Source organism: Miniopterus natalensis, chromosome 7 (assembly GCF_054644295.1).
Source record: "Miniopterus natalensis isolate mMinNat1 chromosome 7, mMinNat1.hap1, whole genome shotgun sequence".
Taxonomy (NCBI): Eukaryota; Metazoa; Chordata; class Mammalia; order Chiroptera; family Miniopteridae; genus Miniopterus; species Miniopterus natalensis.
The window spans coordinates 26905150-26926754 of record NC_142087.1 but is presented as its reverse complement, the minus strand read 5'-3'; the positions used below and the strand labels follow the sequence as shown (position 1 = coordinate 26926754).

At 46.5% G+C, this 21605-nt stretch overlaps 1 protein-coding gene across 1 annotated transcript in view; it reads right to left on the bottom strand.

The window, feature by feature from the left end:
- Positions 1–21605, bottom strand: part of SLC24A3 (solute carrier family 24 member 3) — a 318425-nt gene that overhangs the window by 73127 nt on the left and 223693 nt on the right. The window contains exons 4-6 of the mRNA XM_087818590.1: positions 9740–9814; positions 6746–6830; positions 6347–6450 (exon numbers count right to left, since the gene is read on the bottom strand). Of these exons, the coding sequence (XP_087674716.1) occupies positions 6347–6450; positions 6746–6830; positions 9740–9814 (264 nt within the window). The remainder of the gene's footprint in view (positions 1–6346; positions 6451–6745; positions 6831–9739; positions 9815–21605) is intronic.

Sequence of the window (21605 nt, the reverse complement as noted above, 5' to 3'; positions counted from 1 at the left end):
GAGTGGGTCGGAAAAGTGTTTTGTTATATTAAGAAAAATAACCAAAAAAAATCCCTTGGTTGCCTCCCCTGTCTCTCCATTTTAAAACTGCACACTCGGCCCCTGTTGGCTGATGAAAGACTCTCTTGGTACTGTAGCCTAGCATGATCTGATAAAATACCCCAGCTTTCTGTGGATCTAAGGTAAGCAGGGGGAAGGGGTGGGGGCCAAGAGATGAGAGGAACTATGATGGGTCAAGTCATCGCAAATGCCGTGGATTTCAACTGTTCTGGTCTGGCTTCACCACATGCAAAACCATAAGTGCCAATTGCAAATTCACAAAGACTAGTTGACATGCGATGAGCAGTGCTGCCCAGGACTCAGGTATCACTGTATTTGGGGTACCAGAAGTAGCTAATCAGGGCTTTCACTGCAAGTGATGCCAATAGGAGTAGCTCCATAAGAGAGCTGAGCTGCTCAATGAGGTTGGGGAGGGCTGTTAGTGACAAAAACTGTCCCGCAATGTGGCCAGTGAGTAACAGATGGCTGATTAAGCTTCCAATTAAAAAATAAAACTTCATAATGTATTTCAGTGATCCTACCATGTTTCTGGATCTGACACACCACAGAAGACTTCAGAATATGTTAGACCATAGGCTGGCTCTTCTCTGAAAACAATCTCTCCTAGTTTCTCATGACCAATTTGTACTTACTTGTAGAGCCAGGACCCATTTATGTTACTCAGGACAGAAATCCCAGTTTTCCATGATTTATCTCATTCTATTACCCCCGTTTCCAGTATCAACAAACCCTCCTGAGTCACCTCCAAAAATATTCCAAATCCAGCAACCACTTGTTTTCGCTGCCCAGAGCTCAACTCATGCCTCACCATAAGACTTTCTAACTGGTCTCCCTACCACAGTCTTGTCACTATAGGGTACCTTTCTCCATAGAGTAGTTGGAGTGAATCTGCCACCGTATAAATCAGATTTTACTTACTTTATAGCTTAAAATTCTCTGATGGATTCCCACTGCACCCAAATCCCCACCATGATCTGCCCCTGCCAGAGCTCTCTTTCGACCACGCTCCCCCTTCACAAGGCTCCACCCTTTTGTCTGGCCCTCAAACATGCCCTGCTTTCTCCTGTCTGAACATTACTGCTTTTTCACCTGGCAGTTTCTAGCCTAGAGCTTCATATGAAGTTGTTGTCACGACTTGAGGTTCCTTGCAGACACCCTCCCTGACCATCCTGGCCAAGCTGCTCCCCCCTCTTTCCCACTGTCAGCCCCCATCCCACTGCCCAGTGCATTTCCTTCAAGGACATTTTGTATTATTACTCGATCATGTATTGGTTTCCGTGCTTTTTACCTGTGATCCCCCGCTGGCCTATGAGCTCTAGAGGGGCAGGAACCTTTCCTCTCTTGTTCACCTCTGTATGCCCTGTACCTGCACAGTGAATGAAAAATCACGTAACACCGATAATTCTGTTTCATGACTGTGTCTCAGGTTATGTTCAAAGAGTTTTCGCTGTTTCAATCCACCCTGTCTTTTGGGTACTTGGTGGCAGGTTGTGACACTCATCTGTGCATTCATCTAACTCCTCAGGCACCTGCCAAATAGTTCCTGAGCATGTTAGTGCCAGGGAATGGGGCACTGTGAACGCTATTTCTGGTCCATATACCCCCCGCACCTGTGTGAAGGGCATCATATCAGTTAAGCAGTCACTTATCAAAGACCCGCTGAGCATTTACTGCGGGTGGCAATTCTCTGGTGCTGTGGATAAGTGGGAAATGGGCAGAGATGCACTGGGCTCTGAGGGAGCCCACAGCCTGACACCACGAAGGTCTCCCAGCAGGAAAGGGATTCCCCACACTTCTGTAGCCTCCTCAAGCATTTCGCTGCTGCAGGGAATGGGAGCGGTCACAGCACACACCTCTTCCTATTGCCCGTGGCATTGCTGCTTTCTGACTCCAGCTTGAGAGGTTAGCAGACTAACCTTTTACAGTGTCCTAGGGACAATGGCATGTTCCCTCTGCTCGGACAGTGACTCAAATGTTCAAGACAATGCCTGGAACCAGAGTCTTCACTTTAGTTGGTGCCATTTTCTTCATGGAGTGGAATTTCATAGTATTTTCTCCCTCCATAAACTATCAACGCTTGCTGAGGTGGCCTCAAGTGCACAACTCAACAAAGCATCACCTGCACCCTGCATTGTGCACCCATCTCCCCAAGCAGAGTCTCTTTCCTTCCCCATTTCCTGCCCCCTTTGCCCAACTCCATCTACCTTCCAAGTCCCTTTCCCTCTGGCTGTCACCAAAATGCTGTTTGTGTCTATGTGTTATGTATATGGTTTTTTTTTGTTTAATCCCTTCACCTTCTTTTATTCAGACCTGTAACCCCCTCCTATCTGACAACTGTCAGTCTATTCCATGTATCCATACCTGTTTCTGTTTTGTTAGTCAGTTTCTTTTGTTCATTAGATTCCACATATAAGTGAGATCATATGTTATTTGTCTTTCTCTGACTGGCTTATTTCACTCAGCATAATATTCTCCAGGTCCATCCATGTTGTTGCAAAGGGTAAGAGTTTCTTTTCTTTTTTTTTTACAGCTGCATAGTATTCCATGGTGTAAATGTCCCACAGCTTTTTTTTATCCACCCATCTACTAATGGGCACTTGGGCTGTTTCCAGATCCTGGCTATCATAAATAAAGTTGCAATAAGCACAGGGGTGCACACATTTTTTTATACTAGTTTTGGGTTTCATCAGCTATATTCCCAGCAGTGGGATCACTGGGTCAAATGGAAGTTCCATTTTTAATTTTTTGAGGAATCTTGATACTGTTTCCCACAGTGGCTGCCCAGTCTGCATTCCCACCAGCAGTGCACCGGGCTCCCTTTTCTCCACACCCTCAGCAGCATTTGTGGTTTGTTGATTTATTGATGATAGCCACGCTGACAGGTGTGAGGTGATACCTCATGCTGGTTTTAATTTGCATCTCTCTGATAATGATTAGTGACATTGAACTTTGAAGGCAGGTTTCAATTTAGATGTACAGCCTCTGGGTGCTGCTCTGGTTTGTGTAAAGGGGCCTGCAAACTCAGCCAAGATTAGAGGGACCTTGCCAATGAACATCAGGTACACTTGGAGGATGCCAGGAGAGCTGATGGTGAAGCTCTTTATTATAAACTGGAGCCATCTGCCGGCCTGTAGTAGCTGGAATATGAAAGTCCTAACCTGGAATGCAGTTAAACTGTTTACTCTCTGTGGTTATATCTTTAAAGCTTAACATGCTTTGCATGGTGGATTTAAATTCATAAGTACATTGTTTTACAAAACTGAAATAAATTGGTATTCTCTCTTTGTTGTTACAATTTTTTTTGTTTTTAAATAAAAAAACCCCTGTAGGACCACAACCCTATAAATGTCTTGAGGGGAAGCCGAGAACCACTCTATAAGCCACTTTCTAAGAAACAATTTCCTTCTTGTCCCGTAAAACTCCCCAAAGCACCTTGGGCGAACACCGAAGCACTGGGCATGTTTGCAAACTGCAAATACAGCAGACATTTAATTACATCAAATTCATCACAAGCCTAATTGAGACAGGAACTCAAACCTTACGGCTTAATTACTTTAATTTCAGATGGGTAACAGTCTTGGTCAGAGCAGCCCTCCATGCAGGAATACATTAGAGAGAGGCCCGTGGGCGCTCGCTGGTAATTCTCTCAGCCAAATGAAAGCGTGGAGCAACATCACAATGCTGAGTGAGACCCGTGATTGGATTTATTAATCAGTTCAATTGCCAATAACCATCCTTTGCTGGAACATGTTGCTGTACCGGCTCCCCCGCCTTGGAGGGCGGCTCAATATGCCAGGCATGGTTCATTTCTTACTGATTTTTCTTTTCCTCCCACCGATCAGACAGCACAGAGACAAGGACCAGTCCTCTGAGATGGTTCTTCTCACCAACATCTCCTCATTTGGATTTTCACTGAGAGACCTTCTCCCTGACCTTCCTTTCCCTCGCCTCGGGACACGCGGCTGCTGTTCTGCAAGTTAGTTGTAAGTTCCTCCCACTGGCTGGTTAAATTACCACAGTGGCCCAGGGTGTAATTTGGAAGCAAGAGACCCAGGGATCACTATTCTTTTGAGAGCTGATAATGGTGTCCTATTTTTGTTGAGCGCTTACTGTGTGGGCCAGGTGCTGTTTGCTGAGCATGTTATGTTTCATCCCTAAGGTGATGCTGGGAGGTAGGTGCACTTGTACCTACTCTATAGATGAGAAAATTGAGGCTTAAAGAGATGAAGCAACTTCTCCAAGGCTCCCCAGACAGGAAATGGCAGAGTGAAGATTCAAACCCAGGCCAGTCTGATTCCCAAAATGTGATTATGCTCCCTCTGCAAAGACTTTGGGGATTTTACAAAGTCCTGAAGAAGAGAGCTGTGTCGCTTTGGAGCTCTCCAAGTAGGCACAGGACAAGGAAAGACAGAAGGAGTGGCTGGCACCCAGCACCATCAGGTGGGCTCCTTCTAACATCATCACATTTGACACTTCTTTCCTCAACCGCTGCAGGGCTGTGAGATGAGCTGGGCAAAGACCTTCCGGAGGGGTAGAGTGACTGGTATCAGCACTCACTAAAGTTTAGGAAGCACTTTGCCTTTTAAGTAGTTGTTCTAACAAGAAAACTGATTAACTGCATTGCTAATACATTATGAAACACACGTGCATTCAAGCCACTTCATATGTCATTAGTTGCATGGCATTTACTAGACACATCCCAGTCGTTTATTTCATTTCCTTACTTTGTTTCTCCCTCACTGGGCTTGTCTTTGCATCAGGTTTCAGGTACAAATGATTAATGAACTAATGATAACACTAAGAAGGGCCAAGCTAATAACTGCCTGCTAATGGCGACACTGTTAATTAGGAGAGCGCTAATAGCAACAGGCTCTTCTGCAGGATGGAACAGTTCGTCCCAACTCAGGTGAGAGCCAGTGAAGTACAAATGGAAGTGAAGGCAAAGCTCAAAGGGGGAGACTTTTTTTGGTACTAACTACATTTATAGGCGATCTAAAAACACCATATTGTGGGTCCACAAAATCTAAGACAAGAGATAACCGACCAAAAGGGCAAAGAAAGAAAATGCTCAGTCTAACAAGTTGGGCAGAACTCAATAACCACACTGTCCCTTTTCAGAAGTAACTGTCCACCTGTGGGAGCTGGAGCTGATTCCTGACGAGATCAAGGTGTCCTCTGCCTGTCGCCCAGAAGTAACAAACTCACCAGGCTACCCGGGCAAATAAATTGAAAGTAAAAAGCAGGAGTGGAGAACAGCCATGGGGGGCCCGAGTGCAGCCTGCTGTTACATTCTCGTTTGTGTCAGAGAGACGGGCTGCATGGGGTGTCCCTGGCCGGCGAAGTGGCCGAGGGGCCTGCAAAAGGGCGTGGGAGAAACTTCGCAGGAGCCTTCTTTAGCCCTTCAAACCGACTGGCCACTTCCACCAAGACCCTGTATCTTCCACAGCCAGAGAGCTCGTTTAGACCACCAAGTGCCTCAATACTGCAAGTGGAGCACCCTCGATGGGCTTCTAGAAGTCACGTTTCCTCGAAGATACTCAGAATCCTGGGTGTTTGGGCAGAGAGCTCAAGATCGTGCTGTTTCTAAATACAGTTCCTACAAGGAAACTAGGCCATGAGTGCTGGCAGGACGGCTGCCAACCCATTTGCAGCTGCAACGCCATGGATGCCAGAAAGGCTCACACTTCGGTGACCTCGGGGTACCTTCCCAAGACTTTCCAAAAGCACACCAGAGTTCATAAAGGACAAGGACCCCACGACACCCCCCGAGCAGAGGAACAGTCTTCATAGGTAAAATGCAGGCACGCAAAATCCCTCGTGACCCAAAAGCAACCTAAAGTGAACACGTAAATAAAATGCTTCATGTAGATAAAGATAGACCGAGCCCTAAACTGTGATGCATACAGATTGCTTTTAGCAGGAAAAAAACTGTGTAATTTTCTGTCTCCCACCCTCTCTCTTTTTTACTCTATTTCCAATGAGACAAAACCATACCTAAAATTGTTTTAGGTTTTCCAATTCAGATCAATACTATCAGAATGGGCATGACACCTTCGGATTCGTGGCCCACATCTTCGGGCTGGTTAATTGTTCACGTGAACCTGGGAACCCCATATTCCATCAACACGGAGCCCGAAGGATGGGGCCTGAGAAGTCCCGGGCCCGGCTGGCCCAGCCTCCGGGGGTGTGGAGCCAGGTCGTCGCTCTCCGACAAGACCGCTGGCCGTGCTCCTGCCAGGCTGGCGCTGCTCCCGTCCCCAGAGCCACCTTCCGCCGCCTCTCTTACCTGCCCAGCGAAGAGCCCGCAGACCCCGATGATGCACAGGATATTGAACACCGCCGAGCCCACGATGGTCCCAACTCCCACGTCGCCCTTGGTGATGAAGACGCCTGAAACACAGAGCCAACCTCAGCCTGGCTGTCGTGGCGGGTTGTATTCCAAAGTGTGTGCGGAGGAGTTCCTTGTGTTACACTGGTCACAGAGGACACACAGGGAACCGTCGAGGGTTGGAGAGCTTTCCGATTGGCACTGGGGACACTGTCCCACTAGAGCATTGGCACTGGGTCTGGGACATGTCCACGCAAAGTAAAAGCATTACTTTAATAAGATAACAATGAACAGTAGCCATGGAGCCCCTGTCCTTTAGAGAGGGCGGGGCTGAGACGTCCCCAGGGTGTCACCTACCTATGACAGATGTGAACAGCTCTGGGGCAGAACTGCCCGCCGCCATGAACGTGGCCCCAGCCACATCTTCACTGAGGTGCAGGCGCTACAAAGGAGCAAGGACAAAGCACAGGTGAGTGGAATTCCCCCTGGGGACCCTGTGACTCCCCGGTCTCAAGCTTGACCCTTTCTGCCTCCCCCTCCCAGAGCCCGGCCACTCCTGCCCGACCTCCCAGGCTGGGCCACAGCTCCTCTCATTGTCCTCCTCGAGGGGCAAGATCAGGTCTGCATGGCCACTCGAGTTAAAGGCTCTTGACAAGCCCTAGGGTCCCCAATCCCAATGCCCCCGGGGGCGGTGCAGATAGCAGGGAGGAGTGGAGTGGCCAGTGTGGGGCTCAGCAGGCATTCACCTCCTTTCTGACAGCAGCACCACTTAGTTTCCTCTGAGTTTCCAAATGTCTCTACTTTTAAATTAGAGTGACTGGGGTGACATTGGTTAATAATATCATGTAAGTTTCAGGTGTCTATGCTTATAATACAACGTCTATATACTCTACTGTGTGCCTACCACCTGAAATCTAGTTGCCTTCCATCCTAGTGTCCTTATTTTTTGAGATGCCAAAAATCCACGTTTTAAAAAATGCAAAATATCCTGATGTTTTTCAATACCATGCTGATCTCAGGTAAATTAGGCTCATGGTAACAGCTTTCGAGCCTTGATTCTTAGAGGCTCTGGAGGCGTAGGGGGTGGGCGAGGGTCACCCTCCTGAAACCCGCTTCCCATCCTCAATCTTGAAGCCTGGGGCAGGGAGAGTGAGGGGTGAGTAGAAAGTAATGAGGCATCAGCTCTGCCAAGATATTCTATGCAACAAACTCTCCAGGTCACCCTGGCGGCTAATCCAAAGGTGATTTGCAAGACAAATACACATCAGAGGCTGGTTAGCATGTTAGGTTTCTGCTTTCAATCATGACTCAGAAAGTGAGCTGCTGGCCATCAGTAAATAGCCAGTTCCCCTTGCGCCCCAGCTGAGAGATGCCAGCCTTGAATGATACTTCCCAGGGGCACTGGCAGCTGCACTTCCTTGCTCAGCCAGGGAGGGACAGCAGGGCCTTGGTGTAGGCTGCTGGCTCCACCGACCAGCAAGTGTTCAGCAGGAGCCCTAATGGAGCATTTTGACCTGGAATCCTGGGGTTCCTCGCTCTTCACTGAACAGCTAAACTTCACACGGGGTTCTGAGCAGGGATCTGTGGGAAGGTCACCTAAAGCAGAGCTCACATTCCTTGGGTGGCTTGCCAAGGCCTGCCAGGAGCTGTGAGCCTTGCATTGCTGTCTTCTCCATCTCGGGCTCCCTGATGGGGCGCTAGTTCTGGAGTCCACACCTTGGGATCACCTCCAGTTCCTCTCTCCTTCACCCACTCAGGTGGCTCCTCCCTCCACATCTCCTTCTATCCCTTCCTCTTTCATTCCTAATTCGCTCTGGCCTTGGCAGCATCTCACTGGACTCTTAGAATCACCATCAAGGGGTCTTCCTGCCTCTAGACTCCTTCCATCTACTGAACACAGATGCCAAAAGGCTTCCCAGCTCCCTCCTGAGCACTGCACAACTCCTCACACCCAGGCTTGCATGCTCCAGGCTCGCCACGCAGATTCCAGCCCTCGGTTCCCTGCTTGGCTCTGTGGCTCAGAGTCTTCTCTGCTCAAACATCATTCCTGGAAATGCGCTGCCCTGGAGCCCCTGCCTCCCAGGCTGCTCCGGTTTAGCCCCTGCCTGGTCCCCTGGCTGAACCGCCTGTCCTCCCCTTTCCTCCCTCTGCTCTTTCCAATGTCCCTGCACTTCATCCAGCCCCCGGTGTGTCTCACTCCGGGGCTGCTCTGCGCCCTATGGCCCTTGATGGAAGGACCACCCTGGGCTGCGTCTCGCTTCCTCTGGCTGTGCTACCGGTTCTACGGGTTTCCTCGGCTCAGTGGAACACATTCTGAGAACTGTGTAGATGTTGCTAGAACAGGGACTTAGCTATGTTCTTTTAAATCTTTGTGGAGAAGAGAGAGTAGTTTGCTTTGCATGAAAAATAAGCCACCACATGGTGGTATTTCAGGGATCACAAATGACCCCAGTGACAAGGGCTTCAGCGCTCCTTCATCTCCACACAAGGCAGCCTGTTCTCAGGTTAACGCTCTGAACAAGGGCTTCCACCCCTGCCCACTGTCCCCTCGCTCCTTCCTCCTCCTACCTCCACGGTATAAGGGACCCGCTCCTGGGCCTCGATTCTTTTACTTTTTTAAGTACACAAAATCAACAGACTTCCAGGATACAGAGGAAACTGCCTGAGTTAGTGGTTCTCGAAGTGTGGTTTTGGACCGGTAGCTTCAGCAGCACCTGGAAACCTATTAGAAATGGAACATCTGGTCCCTGCTGGTCCCCAAGACCTGCTCAATCTGACACCTGCGGGGAGGGAGGGAGGCAAGGGAGGGACAACAGAATTTGAGAACTACGTAGATTCCAGATGCGAGGTACATCTGGGAGAGATCCCTTCTGGAAAGTGATTCTGAATCAAAAATAAAATAAAATGGAAAGCTTCCAGGCAAAGAGATGAAAGAGGCAAGAGAAAGAAAGTGTTCTAGATAAGCTGAGTATTTTCCGATGGAAGGCAATAACTTGGTATTCAGCCCAGCGTCACTGGGCGGGTTTGAAGAGTCCGTTTCCAAGTCTCTGTGGCCTGTTCTTTCATCTTCTCACCTTTCAGGCCTCTGCTTGGAGCATTTCTATACATATACACAGAGGAAGAGCGATGGACGCGTGCCGCTGGAGAGCTCTCACTCCACAAGGACCCACGAAGCACCAAAGGAGGGTATGAAGCAGAAGGGAACGGCGGAGAGGAAGATGGGGGGAGAGACAGGGAGAATGGAAGAGCAGAATTTAAAAGAGAAAAAGAAAATCGGAAGTGGGACACGAAAAGCACCAGGAGTTCTGGCCAAACGGAACGGGGAGAGCTGGTGAGAATCAAGGCACGCACCTCGCAGATCTTTTCCAAGGAGGGGACGAAGAAGTCGTCACATACAATGGCCAGCGCGTAGAACATGTACATGGCCTGGAAGAGAGGAGAGGAGAAGGGGTTAAATCCAGAGTCAGGGCAGAGCCACAGGTTGAGGGCCTGGCCACCCTCTTTCAACAACATCCTCTGTCATCAAGAATTCAACATCTTACTCAGGGTATGAAGTCTTTGCAATGCCTGCGAGGCCCCACGTGATCTCATGCCTCCTCCCTGACATTACTGCCTGCCACTCTCCCCCTTGTCCACCCCTTTGCTCCCCAAACATGCCCTGGACCCCTGCCCTAGAGCCTTTGCACTTTCTGTTCTCTCTGCCTGGAATACACTCCCCCCAGATCACCCTGGCTCACTTCCTCATGTCCTTCAGGTCCCCAGATCGATGCCAACCTTGGGCTCTTCTCCCTCCCATCTCTCCCTATCCCCCCACCCTGCCTTGTTTCTTGACACATTACCTGTGAAATTCATTTGTTTTTTGTCTTTCCCACTGGAAGTCCATGTGAATGTGAACTGTATCTATCTCATTTATCACCAGCACTCACCTCAGCATAGGGCCTGGTGCATAGCAGGTGCTCAATAAATACATTAGCAATAAAGGATCAGATAAATGACTACTTCCAAATGGAACTTGTTCGCTCTCCTGTTCCCTGCAGGACAGCCTCTGTCATCCTGTTTCACATCTTTGGTCAGCTATGACCAGGCCATAAATCACCTCTCTACCTTATCCAGCTCAGTGTTTCCTTTTTAACTAATGAAATTTTACTCAGATTCCATTGTTGGTTGACACCCAGCGTGCGTCATCCAGTCCTTCTGATGGGACTCCAGTTTCATTCAAATATCCACGTATCCCAAGGGGAAGGTAACCCCACCCTTTCCTCCAGGAGTAGATATCGATTGGCCAATCAGTGTGCAGTAGTCCCTGGTGACTGCTATTGGTTCAAAGGCGGGCACACAACCTAGGTCTGGTCCAATCAGATGGCAGAAAAGGCTTTATAATTCTTGACAGAGGGCACTGTTTCTCACCCTTAAGAGCTGTCTCTGGACAAAGAGGCTAGGAGTCCAGATGGCCATCGGCAGTCATATTGAGGGAAATCTGATTTGAGATAAAGTTGAGCCTCGGTCAACTTAATGACATCACTGAGCCACGGATCATGTGCTAGAGTCCACTCTACACCTCCGGACTTCATAACATAACATATTGGCAAACAGACCAGTGATTTGGAGTGTCCCTGCTGCTTGCAGTCCAAAGCATCTAATGGGTGCGCGAAGGGCCTTCAGTCCCACGCTGCCCACCTCCCTCACCACAGGGAGCAGGCACATGACCCAAACTAGCCACCAGAACACCCACTTGCCTTTGTACAGTGGCGGGTGAGCAAAAGTTCTGCAAGGGATTAACCGAGCAGCTGGGAGGGAGGGGTTCTCTCCTTATGGCACATAAATACCACCCGAGTCTGCAGCTACTGGAGGCAGCTGCCATATAGACAGAGCTTGCCTCAGAATGCACCTCACACCAAGAGATGGCACACAAACACACACACACACACACACACACACGCACACACGCGCGCGTGCCCAGTAACACCATGTGAACTCTGGAGCCGGCTCAGTCTGAAATCAAAGTGGACTAACAATTTCATGAGCCGATCATACATCCTTTGCACCTATGCTGATTCGATTTAAGTTTCTGTCACTTACAACTCTCCTTCACGAAGCCTTATGCAGCGACCCAAGCGTGAAATGGTCTCTCTGGCCTTGGCTCTTGGCTGTTGAACTAATTTAGACATTCCTCCCTCCCCACTTTATGAACTTGCTTTCTTTCTTGCATGTATGAGTTCTGTCTCTTCAACCAGACTGTAAGATGCTAAAATACATCTTAACACCTGATTCTGCGGAAATATCAGACAAGTGCACAAAAACATGAACCAGGGATATTTTTTCCAAAATGCTGACTATAATAAATGATCAAAACCTAACAAAATATACCACAGGGGATGGGTTATATAAACTACAATTCATCAATCAATAAGATACTGTTAAAAGAGATTATGTAAATTCATATTTAGTGACAAGTAAAGGCATTTACACTGCACTGAAAAGTGTTATAAAATAGTGTATGATCTCTTTTTTTGTTAAATTATGTATAAGAACGCATACATACTACCACACTTATATAAGTGTATTTGCATATAAGGGTTTGCAAGGCCATAAATCCAAACAGTTGCTCCCTTGGTTTGTGTGATTCCACCTGTATTTTATAATTCCTATCCATATTTTCTGATTTGTCTACCTTGAATTTGGATTTCTTGTGTGATTTTTGTAGGTGGTAGGAGATTGGAGAGGTAGTAACTCTGTCTTACCCTTTTCTACTCTCTGAGGAGGCTAAGAAGCCTGGTGTGCACAGAAGCCTTAAAAATAACTTTCTATTTATTGGTTGGTTCATAATCTGTACAAAATTTTTTGCCTTTGGGGTATTTTAAATATGTCAATTAAAAAATTAATGCTGTACTTTATAGCTTTGTAGATGAGTCAGAATACACATTCCCAAATTGCAACAGACTCAGATTCTCTCTTGTATAATGACTTGGCTGATTCAATGATACGCAGGCTTTATCATGATCTCTGAAAGGACAGCCAGATGCAGTAATTGGAATACAGAGTTGCCCACTTTTGGATTAACCAAGACCTAAATAAGCCATTCATAGCTGACATACTCAACTCACTAAAATAGCCAATGCCATTTGGGAGTCCATAAACCATTTCTCCAAGACTGCATTCCAATATTACATATTGATCCTGTTTTCGAGGCAAGAAACTCCATCTAACACATTGCAATATCAACGCTTGAACTGGGAAGAGAAATGAAGAGATTATAAGACTCTCGGTGTCTTTAAGGTTGATGGCTGTTGAAAGTCATTATCCACTCGTCTATAGATGGACACTTAGGTTGCTTCTATACCTTGGCTATTGTAAATAGCGCTACAATGAACACAGGGGTGCATATATCTTTTCTAATTAGTGTTTTGGGTTTCTTCGAATATAGTCCCAATTCTGGAATTGCTGGTTCATAAGGCAGTTTCATTTTTACATTTTTGTGGAACCTCCACACTATTTTCCACAGTGGCTGCCCCAGTCTGCATTCCCACCAGCAGTGCATGAGGGTTGTTTTTCCTCCACACCCTCCCCGGCGCTTGTTGTTTGTTGATTTATTAATGATATCCATTCTGGCAGGTGCGAGGCGATACCTCATTGTGGTTTTCATTTGCATTTCTCTGATGATTAGGGGTGTCAGGCATCTTTGCACATATCTATTGGCCATCTGTATGTCTTCTTTGGAGAAGTGTCTATTCAGGTCCTCTGCCTATTTATTTTAATCCTCACTTGAGAATATGTGCATTGATTTTTTAGAGAGAGGAAGGATGACAATACACTCAGCTTTTCTACTATCCCTGGAACTAGCCACGGCCATGTGACACAGTTCTGGCCAATGAGAATAAGGGACAGATCCAACTAAAGTCATCCTTTCTTCCTGCTTTGAACTTGGATGTGATGGTTGGAGAGGAAGCAGCCATTGTATGACCATGAGACAACCAGCATGAAGATGCACACCGACATGCTAAGGGTGGCAGAGCCCTGAGGATGCCATTCATCAGCTAATCTAATGCCAGAAACCATCCCCTTCCGTGCTTCTTACTATGTGAGAAAATTAACCGCCTCTTTGCCTCTGTTGCCACTAGTTGCAGTTTCTGTACTTGCAGCTATGGGCCCCCCCAGCTGACATGGGGCACGGAAGATTAACGCTTCGGGGCAAGGGCAGGAAGAAGGTTAGAGAAGGCTTCACAGAGAAAGTGGCTATTAAACTGGGATTGTGTAAGATAAATACTATCTCATTAGGCCATTTCAGAGGTTGATTGGAACCAATAAAACTAGAAAACTTTGGCAACAGTGGTTAAACTGAAAAATACCTAAGGTAACAGGAAACGATTGTGGCCTGTGGCTCAATGGAGGTGAACAGGCTCTAGCTGCAACGTTGGTATACAGAAGGGCTTCTGAATTGTGAGGGCAAATGTATCTGAACAGCATGACATTAACCCTGCTGTTTTATGTGGCATCTCCAGTCAGCGGTTTTCACAGGCAATTTCCTTTTACTACATCATCTGCACTCATGTCGCTCTGTCTTTAATTTCAGTGAAGGTGGAGCTGGAGAGGCAGTTCCTAGGGACAATCTATAGAATCCTGGCCTTGGAGGCAATTGTTCTAAATCTCCCAGGGAATGTGGCTTGAATAATAACCAGAAAAGATCCTCCTTTTCCCTTCTCAGTTTTTTCCATAGTTTCGAGTGATCATGTCTGATTAGACTTTTTAAAAAGTTATTTTAGCCCTGGCCGGCATGGCTCAGTGGTTAGAATGTCGGCCTGTGCACATTACTACTTCAAAAATAGGTAGTTATGAGACCTGACACTAGATCTTGTATTTAATGCACTGAGAACACAAATTCCCGGGCACTTTCTACACTTAGTGCATCCTGGTGAAGTGGCTCCAGCAGCCCAAGGTAGTTCTTCGAAGGCCACAGGGATGATTCATGAGACTCAAAGCACACAGAAACTGCTGGATAGGCACAGAAGCTAGTCAGGAGGATTCAAGTTGATCTGATGAGGCACCAACATGTCTGCTAAATATATAAGCAGATCATTTGGTATTAAAGCTGAACATAGAGCTATTTCACTGGATTCTCTGTGAGATTAGAGGGAAGACTCCTAACCTAGTTTTTCGAGAGTGAGGGGAGGAGCTGATGCTTATATCATGTCCAAGAAGATGACCAGGCATTAGCCAAGTAAAAAAGTCAGGAATGAATTGGCTAGACAAGGGAACAGCATGAATAAAAGCATGGTGTCCTAAATTAACATGGTTTGTGCTGAAAACTACTAATTATTCACTATTCCTGGAGTGTACCTTGTGGGTGAGAAAGCAGAGACAGGTGAGGCTGTAGAAATATGCAGAGATCAGTTTGGGGAGGCTCTAGTATTCAGGCTGAGACATTTGGATGCATAGGTGCAGACTATCTGTCTCGAATGGAAGTCACTGTTGATTCCACTAGATGAAACTTCTGATGATGACAGTGGTTTGATGATGGTAATGATCGTTGATTTCATGGTGATGATGACGACGGTGATGACAGTGACTGTGATGTGATATTAGAGAGATAATAATGATGATGGTGGTGACAATGAAACACATAATGATGGTGATAATTCTGACCTCTAACATTTATTGAGTAGGACCATGGGCTTAGAACTGCCTGAAAGTTTTCCTCTCAACTATACCCTGAGGTAAATACTATTGTTATCCCCACTGTTCAGGCAAGAAAACTGAGGCAAAGAGAATATAAGCCTAAGGTCACAGAGTGAGTCCATGACTGAACGTGGGCATCAGCTCCATTTGCATGCCTCTGATCCGAGCTGGAGCTCATGGCTCTAAGCCCTCACCTGCTTTCAGCAGCAAGAGAGGAGGAGTGGTCTGAAGGCTCAGAATCCCACTGGCCTGAAGATGGCCATGATCTCGAATTCTTCCTTAAGTTATTTCTTCTCTTTCTGCCTCTCCCCCTTCTCAGTGACACCCACCCTCCTCTCCCCACGAACCCCTAGTGGCACACTCTGGGGGGTTCTCAAAATCTCACGTAAAGACTGCCTGACAACAGGCTTGTTTGCCAGCACTGCCCTTTCTTCTTCAGGCTTGTTTGAGAAAGTGAAGGCAATGACGTCCACCCTAGGAATGTATTGTGGATGTTACAGAATTTAACTTCTCTGGAGGACTTTGAAAATTTGCAGTTGCAACTATCTGCAAGGAAATACTCAACTACCTGCAGGATGGCGGAGCTCTTTACTTCAAGGCTGGTGAGAAACCTGCTTCTTGCCTCAGAGTTTTTATGGGCAACCTGAGCTGAGCCTTTCTGAGGAAAACCACACTTGGTTAGGAACTTTCATGGCAGAGTTAGAGCTCAGCCTATTGCATTACACCGCGCCTTTGAAAGACAGCTGGTTACAGGGATCAAGATATTTGCATTCTTGTCGTTCTGTCATTTTCTGTCCAAACACACAGTCCTGGGAGCTGGTGGGCACCGCAGCTGCCAGACAGCATCAGACAGCAGAACTGCGAGCCAGCGGTGCGTGAGAACCAGGACTTCCAAAAACAGAACGGGCCTGAGACACGGCACTCCAGGCCGGCTCCTAACCTGGCGCCTCTTCAAACCCATGTTCTTTAAATATTTATTCAACATTTATTTAGTGTAGGATGGAGGAGAAAAGTAATCTTCTATTAATAAAAAATGTATATAGAAATTAAGCCTCTTACTACTTCACTTCCACTGATGCAAGCGCAGTCCATATTCTGCAAAATATTCTGCAAAATCTGCTCAAATTGTTATTCTTTTCAAGTTTCTCTTGCAAGAAGCACTACTCACTTTAATATTTAATAGTTAGATAGTAAGACATTTTATTCAAAGTTGATAAATACTAAGCACTCTTGCATTTCAAAATTTCGGCTGGTGGGATGATGCACACACTGACGAAGTACACGTGGAGGGACAGGCTGGTGATGCACACACTGACAAAGTACACGTGGAGGAACGGGCTGGCGACGCACACACTGACAAAGTACACGTGGAGGGACAGGCTGGCGATGCACACGCTGACAAAGTACATGTGGAGGGACAGGCTGGCGATGCACACGCTGACAAAGTACATGCGGAGGGACAGGCTGGCGATGCACATGCTGACAAAGTACATGCGGAGGGACAGGCTGGCAGTAGCAAAAAGCAGGAAGATCCTTTTAATTTCTATTTTAGGTGGCTGTTTGTGTCAGGTAGACAAGATCAATTTCTGTGTCTTCCGTTGTGTTTTGTGGAAACCCAAGTTAAGGGACACCTTCTTTTCCATTTATTATACTGTTTTTAGGGCTCCTGGTAGACAGGCCTCCTGAGAAAGTCAAACGGCCACCCCACCGTCTAGCGCTCGGCACCCAGGTGAAAGCCATGCCAATGCCCCTGGGCTGGGACCACTTCCTTAACTGCACGTCATTACTGTGTCCTAGCACCAGAACAGACCCAGGATCATAGGGCGTGCTCCTGGATGGAAGGTGACTCCCATTAGTGGTGAAGGGCTACCCTGGGTCCCCCAGGGCCCCCAGCCTGATTCTGTTTGTCACTTGTTGTAAAGGACTAAAGGCTGGATGGCTGTGGGTGGGGATCCAGTCTGGGGCTAGCACATAAATGGACAAAGCCAACAGGCTTGTGTGGGTCTTTAACTCTGACCTTCTTTTTATTGCCTAAGATCTAGTGAAGCTAACGAAGCCGGACCAAAGCTTCACATTACAGTATTTCCAACTTCACACTTCAGTGACCATCCATTTAAACAATTACCAGATGATCACCGTGGACTTTTAACTAGGAGGTTCCAAACTTCTCCTATCAGACAGTGAGCTCAGCTGGGCTCCTGGGCTCCTTCCCCCCGGCTGATACAGGCTGGCGTGATGTTCAGAGATATCCCAAGGACTCCTTCGTTCAGAGATATTCCTGGACAGCAGTACAATGTCTGCTGGTCTTGGGATGGTCTTCTTGGGTTCTGTTCACCTGGTGTGTCCTAGGAAGCAATCAGGGCCCCAGACACAGTTGCTCTCAGACCAGCAGCTAAAACCCCTCTCCGTTTTGGGGGGAACAGTGTCCCTGATGACAAGGACCAACTTCTGCTGCAGTTTGTAGATGCTGACACCAGTGTTAGGATCCGTGGCTCTAGGCAGGGAGCTAAAACTTAATCATGCTTTCACTTCCCTCCCCTAGGGCTCAGAGAAAGTGAGAAGCTGAGTCGCAAATGAGAACACAGGAGATGATCCGAAGGCATGGGGGCAAAGCACATTGAAGCAAAAGGGAAATCAATTCTCTTGAGGTTATAAAGGGACTGGAGAGCAGTGGTATCTCTGAGCTTCTTCAGTTCTTTTCTGCAACTTGCAAGACAGGAATGGAAGAAATCTGCCAGCTGCTGACTCCTGCTGTCCCCAGTGTAAATAAGTTGGTGGCACCTTATCTCAGCTGTGTAGCCCGAGGGGAGTACTTAACCTCATTAAAGCTTCAGTTTTCCTTGTCTGTGAAATGGCAAAAATAATAGTTCCTCCCTATTGGTTGTTTTGAAACTAGATGATGCACGTAAAATTATTAGCATACTAGCTGGACTGTTGCAAGCACTCAATATGTGCCGAATAATATCGTTGCTGGGTCAATATTATTTCAATCAACTTGGTAGAAAAGTGGAACCAACTGAATTGAAATGGACTTAGGGAATCATTCATACTTCCTTCTTTACAAAACCAGAAGAGATGAGCAGGCTTCTCCCTCTCTTTGCATCTGTGGGGGCCACATGCATTGAAGCGGTCACACAGGAATGGTTTGCTGACAAGCCTGCTTTCCTTTTCTGTTGCCCATCCAAAGAAACCCAACCCAAGCTTCACATTCCAACAAACACATGATTTAGGATTCCCCAGTGGTCAACAGGGATGGCCAACACAATGGTAAAATCCAGCCCACCCCTGGATCCAATGTTAATTACAACTGGAAAGCAGATGGTGTCTAAATCTAGGACCATCTGTTCCCTGTCTGTGGGAAGTTTCCCCGGTTGGAGAAGACAGGGCCATCGCCAATTTCTTTTTGCCCCAAGAAAGACTGGACTTTTGTATTAAGAAAACATCTTATTATTTGTCGTGATAAGATTTCCTCTGTCTACATAACCACAGAAACATTAGGTCAGACATCCAACAAGGGAAGGGCAGGGGGCTGACCTCAGGAATGTAGACGGCTACTCAAGCTCAAGATGCTACTACAAGTGAGACAGTCTGAAGGTAAGAAAATATTTGAATACAACTTGTCTATTGATTTGTAAGACAGCCCCTCCTCCCATATATGTAATTCCAATTAAGTGGTCTGATGAGGGAATTATTTTATTGGATTCTATTACTGATACTTATATTACCTGTCTTTTTAAGAACTGACAAAGAAGTAATTTCCCTTTTTACTTTCTAAACAAAACATACCAATGAACAGAAGAAAACCGTGTGGCTCCTATTGGAATGCCAGTGTCACTGGGTCTGATCTGGCCGGGACTTTAAATTCACTGATAAAAGCCAATAAAGAAAGCATTACCTAATAGACACCGAAAGTACCTCTTTTTAAAAAAAATTTTTAATCCTTACCTGAGGATATTTTTTTATTGATTTTTAGAGAAAGAGAGAGAGAAACATCAATGTGAGAGAGAAACATCGCCTGGTTGCCTCCCGCACTTGCCCCAACCAAGGATTGAACCTGCAACTCGGGCATGTGCTCTGACGAGGAATTGAACCCACAACCTTTCGGTGCACAGGACAAAGCTCCAACCAAATGAACCACACCAACCAGGGCCGAAGGTACCTCTTTTCAGTTACATTTTATCATCAAGTTTGCACCGGACAGGGACTGTGTCCTTGACTGGACCTAATGGGAGGTGTCATCAGCTACTGGGAATCTGGTGTTTAGAAAAAGTATGTGATGCATGAAGCACCTGCTGCGGACGCCCCCTGGCCCACTTCTAACAGTGGGCAACTTGAGACACGCTGGCGGCTTCCTACCAGCACAGTTTCCCGCCTCACCTGCAGCTCTGCTTTTCTGCCTGAGGAAGCCTCAGTGCCAGAGAACCTTCTTCAGGCCCTGTGCAGAGCAGCCTAAAAGTGTCTAGGTTTCAACAACCCAGAAACAATCATCAGCCAAAGAGGGAGTAGGTGTCAGTGAATCAATAACCAGCCTGCTCGGCCCTCACTGGGGCAATTCTGAGTCAGGGTCTACACCATCCTCCATGGGCTGAGTCCCAGTTGTTCACAATAATGTCCCCTTTGTTGGCTGCCCCCCATTTCCCTATCTTGCTTCCCCCACTCCCTCATGTCTGCTTCCTGGGCACAACCTCAGATAAACTTCCTGCGCCTGGTAGTGTGCCAGTGGAGGCTCTTATCGACTCACGAGGGCCAAGTATTAAATTTTCAGGAACTCTGCAAATCCACTGATGTACTGATAGCTTAAGGTTGGTCATGGTGTGGATTTTTGCACCATGGAAACTGGCACATGCTTCATATCAGGCCCCCCCCCCAGCCCCCCCAGGAGAACCAATTGTTACATATTTAGCAGCACGGCACTGCCTTCACTCGAGTCCTCCCAGGGTTTGTTTCTGGGAGCACCCAAACCGAGAGTGTGAGTAGCAGGTACCCCACTGAAGCCAACGCACGGGCGTTTAGGGGAACTAAAGACTCAGTGTGCCATCATTAGTACAAGTATTCCTTCACTGGCCCGAGGATTAGTGCTCTTCACTGGTGGAGGAAAATTTGTTTCTAAATTTACAGTTAATGGGGTAGGTAGAGAAACTGATAGAAAAAATACTAGGCGCTACTGCTGCTTGAAACTCATTCCGGGAGAAAATCTTTGTGAGCTTGGGCTACGCGACGACTTACTAGATAGAAAATAGAAAAGGAGGAACCAGGGAGGAAAAAATATTGGTAAAATGGAGCACTGCAAAAACAACACAATTTTGCTATTCAAAAGGCACTATTAAGAAAATGAAAGGCCAAGCCAGGGAAGAAAACAGTTACAAATATAAATCTTATAAAGTACTTGTAATCAACATATATAAGAACCCTTACAACTCAAAAAAAGAAGATAAACAATGCAACTAGAAATGGGGAAAATATCTGGGCAGACACTTCATCAAAGAAGACAGATGAATGAGAAAGAAGCTCATGACCAGATGTTCAACATTATTAGTCACTAGGGAAATGCAAGTGAAGACCACAACGAGGTACCTCTGTACACTCACTATAATGACTGAAGTTAAAAAGACTGCTGATAATCCAGTTTGGGGGAGAACACGGAGCAATGGAAACTCTCACACATCGCTGGTGGGAATGTAAAACGGTAAAGCCACGCTGGAAGAAAGCTGGGCAGTTTCTTGTACAATTCAACATATACTTACGCGCCACTCCCAGGTATTTACTCAAGAGAAATGAAAACACCTATAGGCACTAACTCTTGTACATGAATGCTCCTAGCAGCTTTATTCATAATAACCCCAAACTGGAAACAGCCCAGACATCTACCAACTGGTGAATGAATGATACACTTGCACAGTGGAATCTACTAGGCAATAAAACGGAATAAACTCCCGTATATACAGCATGTACAACTACATGGGTGGATCGCAGAAGCATTATGTGAAGTGATAAATGTTGGTATCTCCAGTAGTAAGACACACCACCATCACATCTTTCTGATATGACTTGCTGGAAGAGCACGCGGCCACTGTGGTATTTATTCCTGCTGAACATGTATAACCTCAATCAAATCATGAGACAACAGAACACAAACCCACAGAGGCCTGCACTCTTTAAAATGGTGAAGGTCATGAAAAACAAAGACCGAGGATCATCACGGATTGGAGTAACTAAGGAGACATACAACTAAGTGCAATGTGGGATCCTGGGTTGGACTAGAAGAAGAGATTAGTAGGAAAACTGGTGAAATTTCAATTAAGTTCTGTGGTTTAGCTAATAGTATTGTATCAGTGTTAATATCTTGGTTCTGATCGTTGTACTATGGTTATGTAAGATGTCAACATTAGGGGAAGCTGGGTGAAGGGTATATGGGAAGTCTCTGTACTATTTTCGAATCTTTTCTGTAAGACTAAAATTATTTCAAAATAAAGGTATCTAAAATGATGACTTTTGGTATGCAAATTATACCTCAATAAAGGAGATTTAAAAAGAAGTGGGTCCA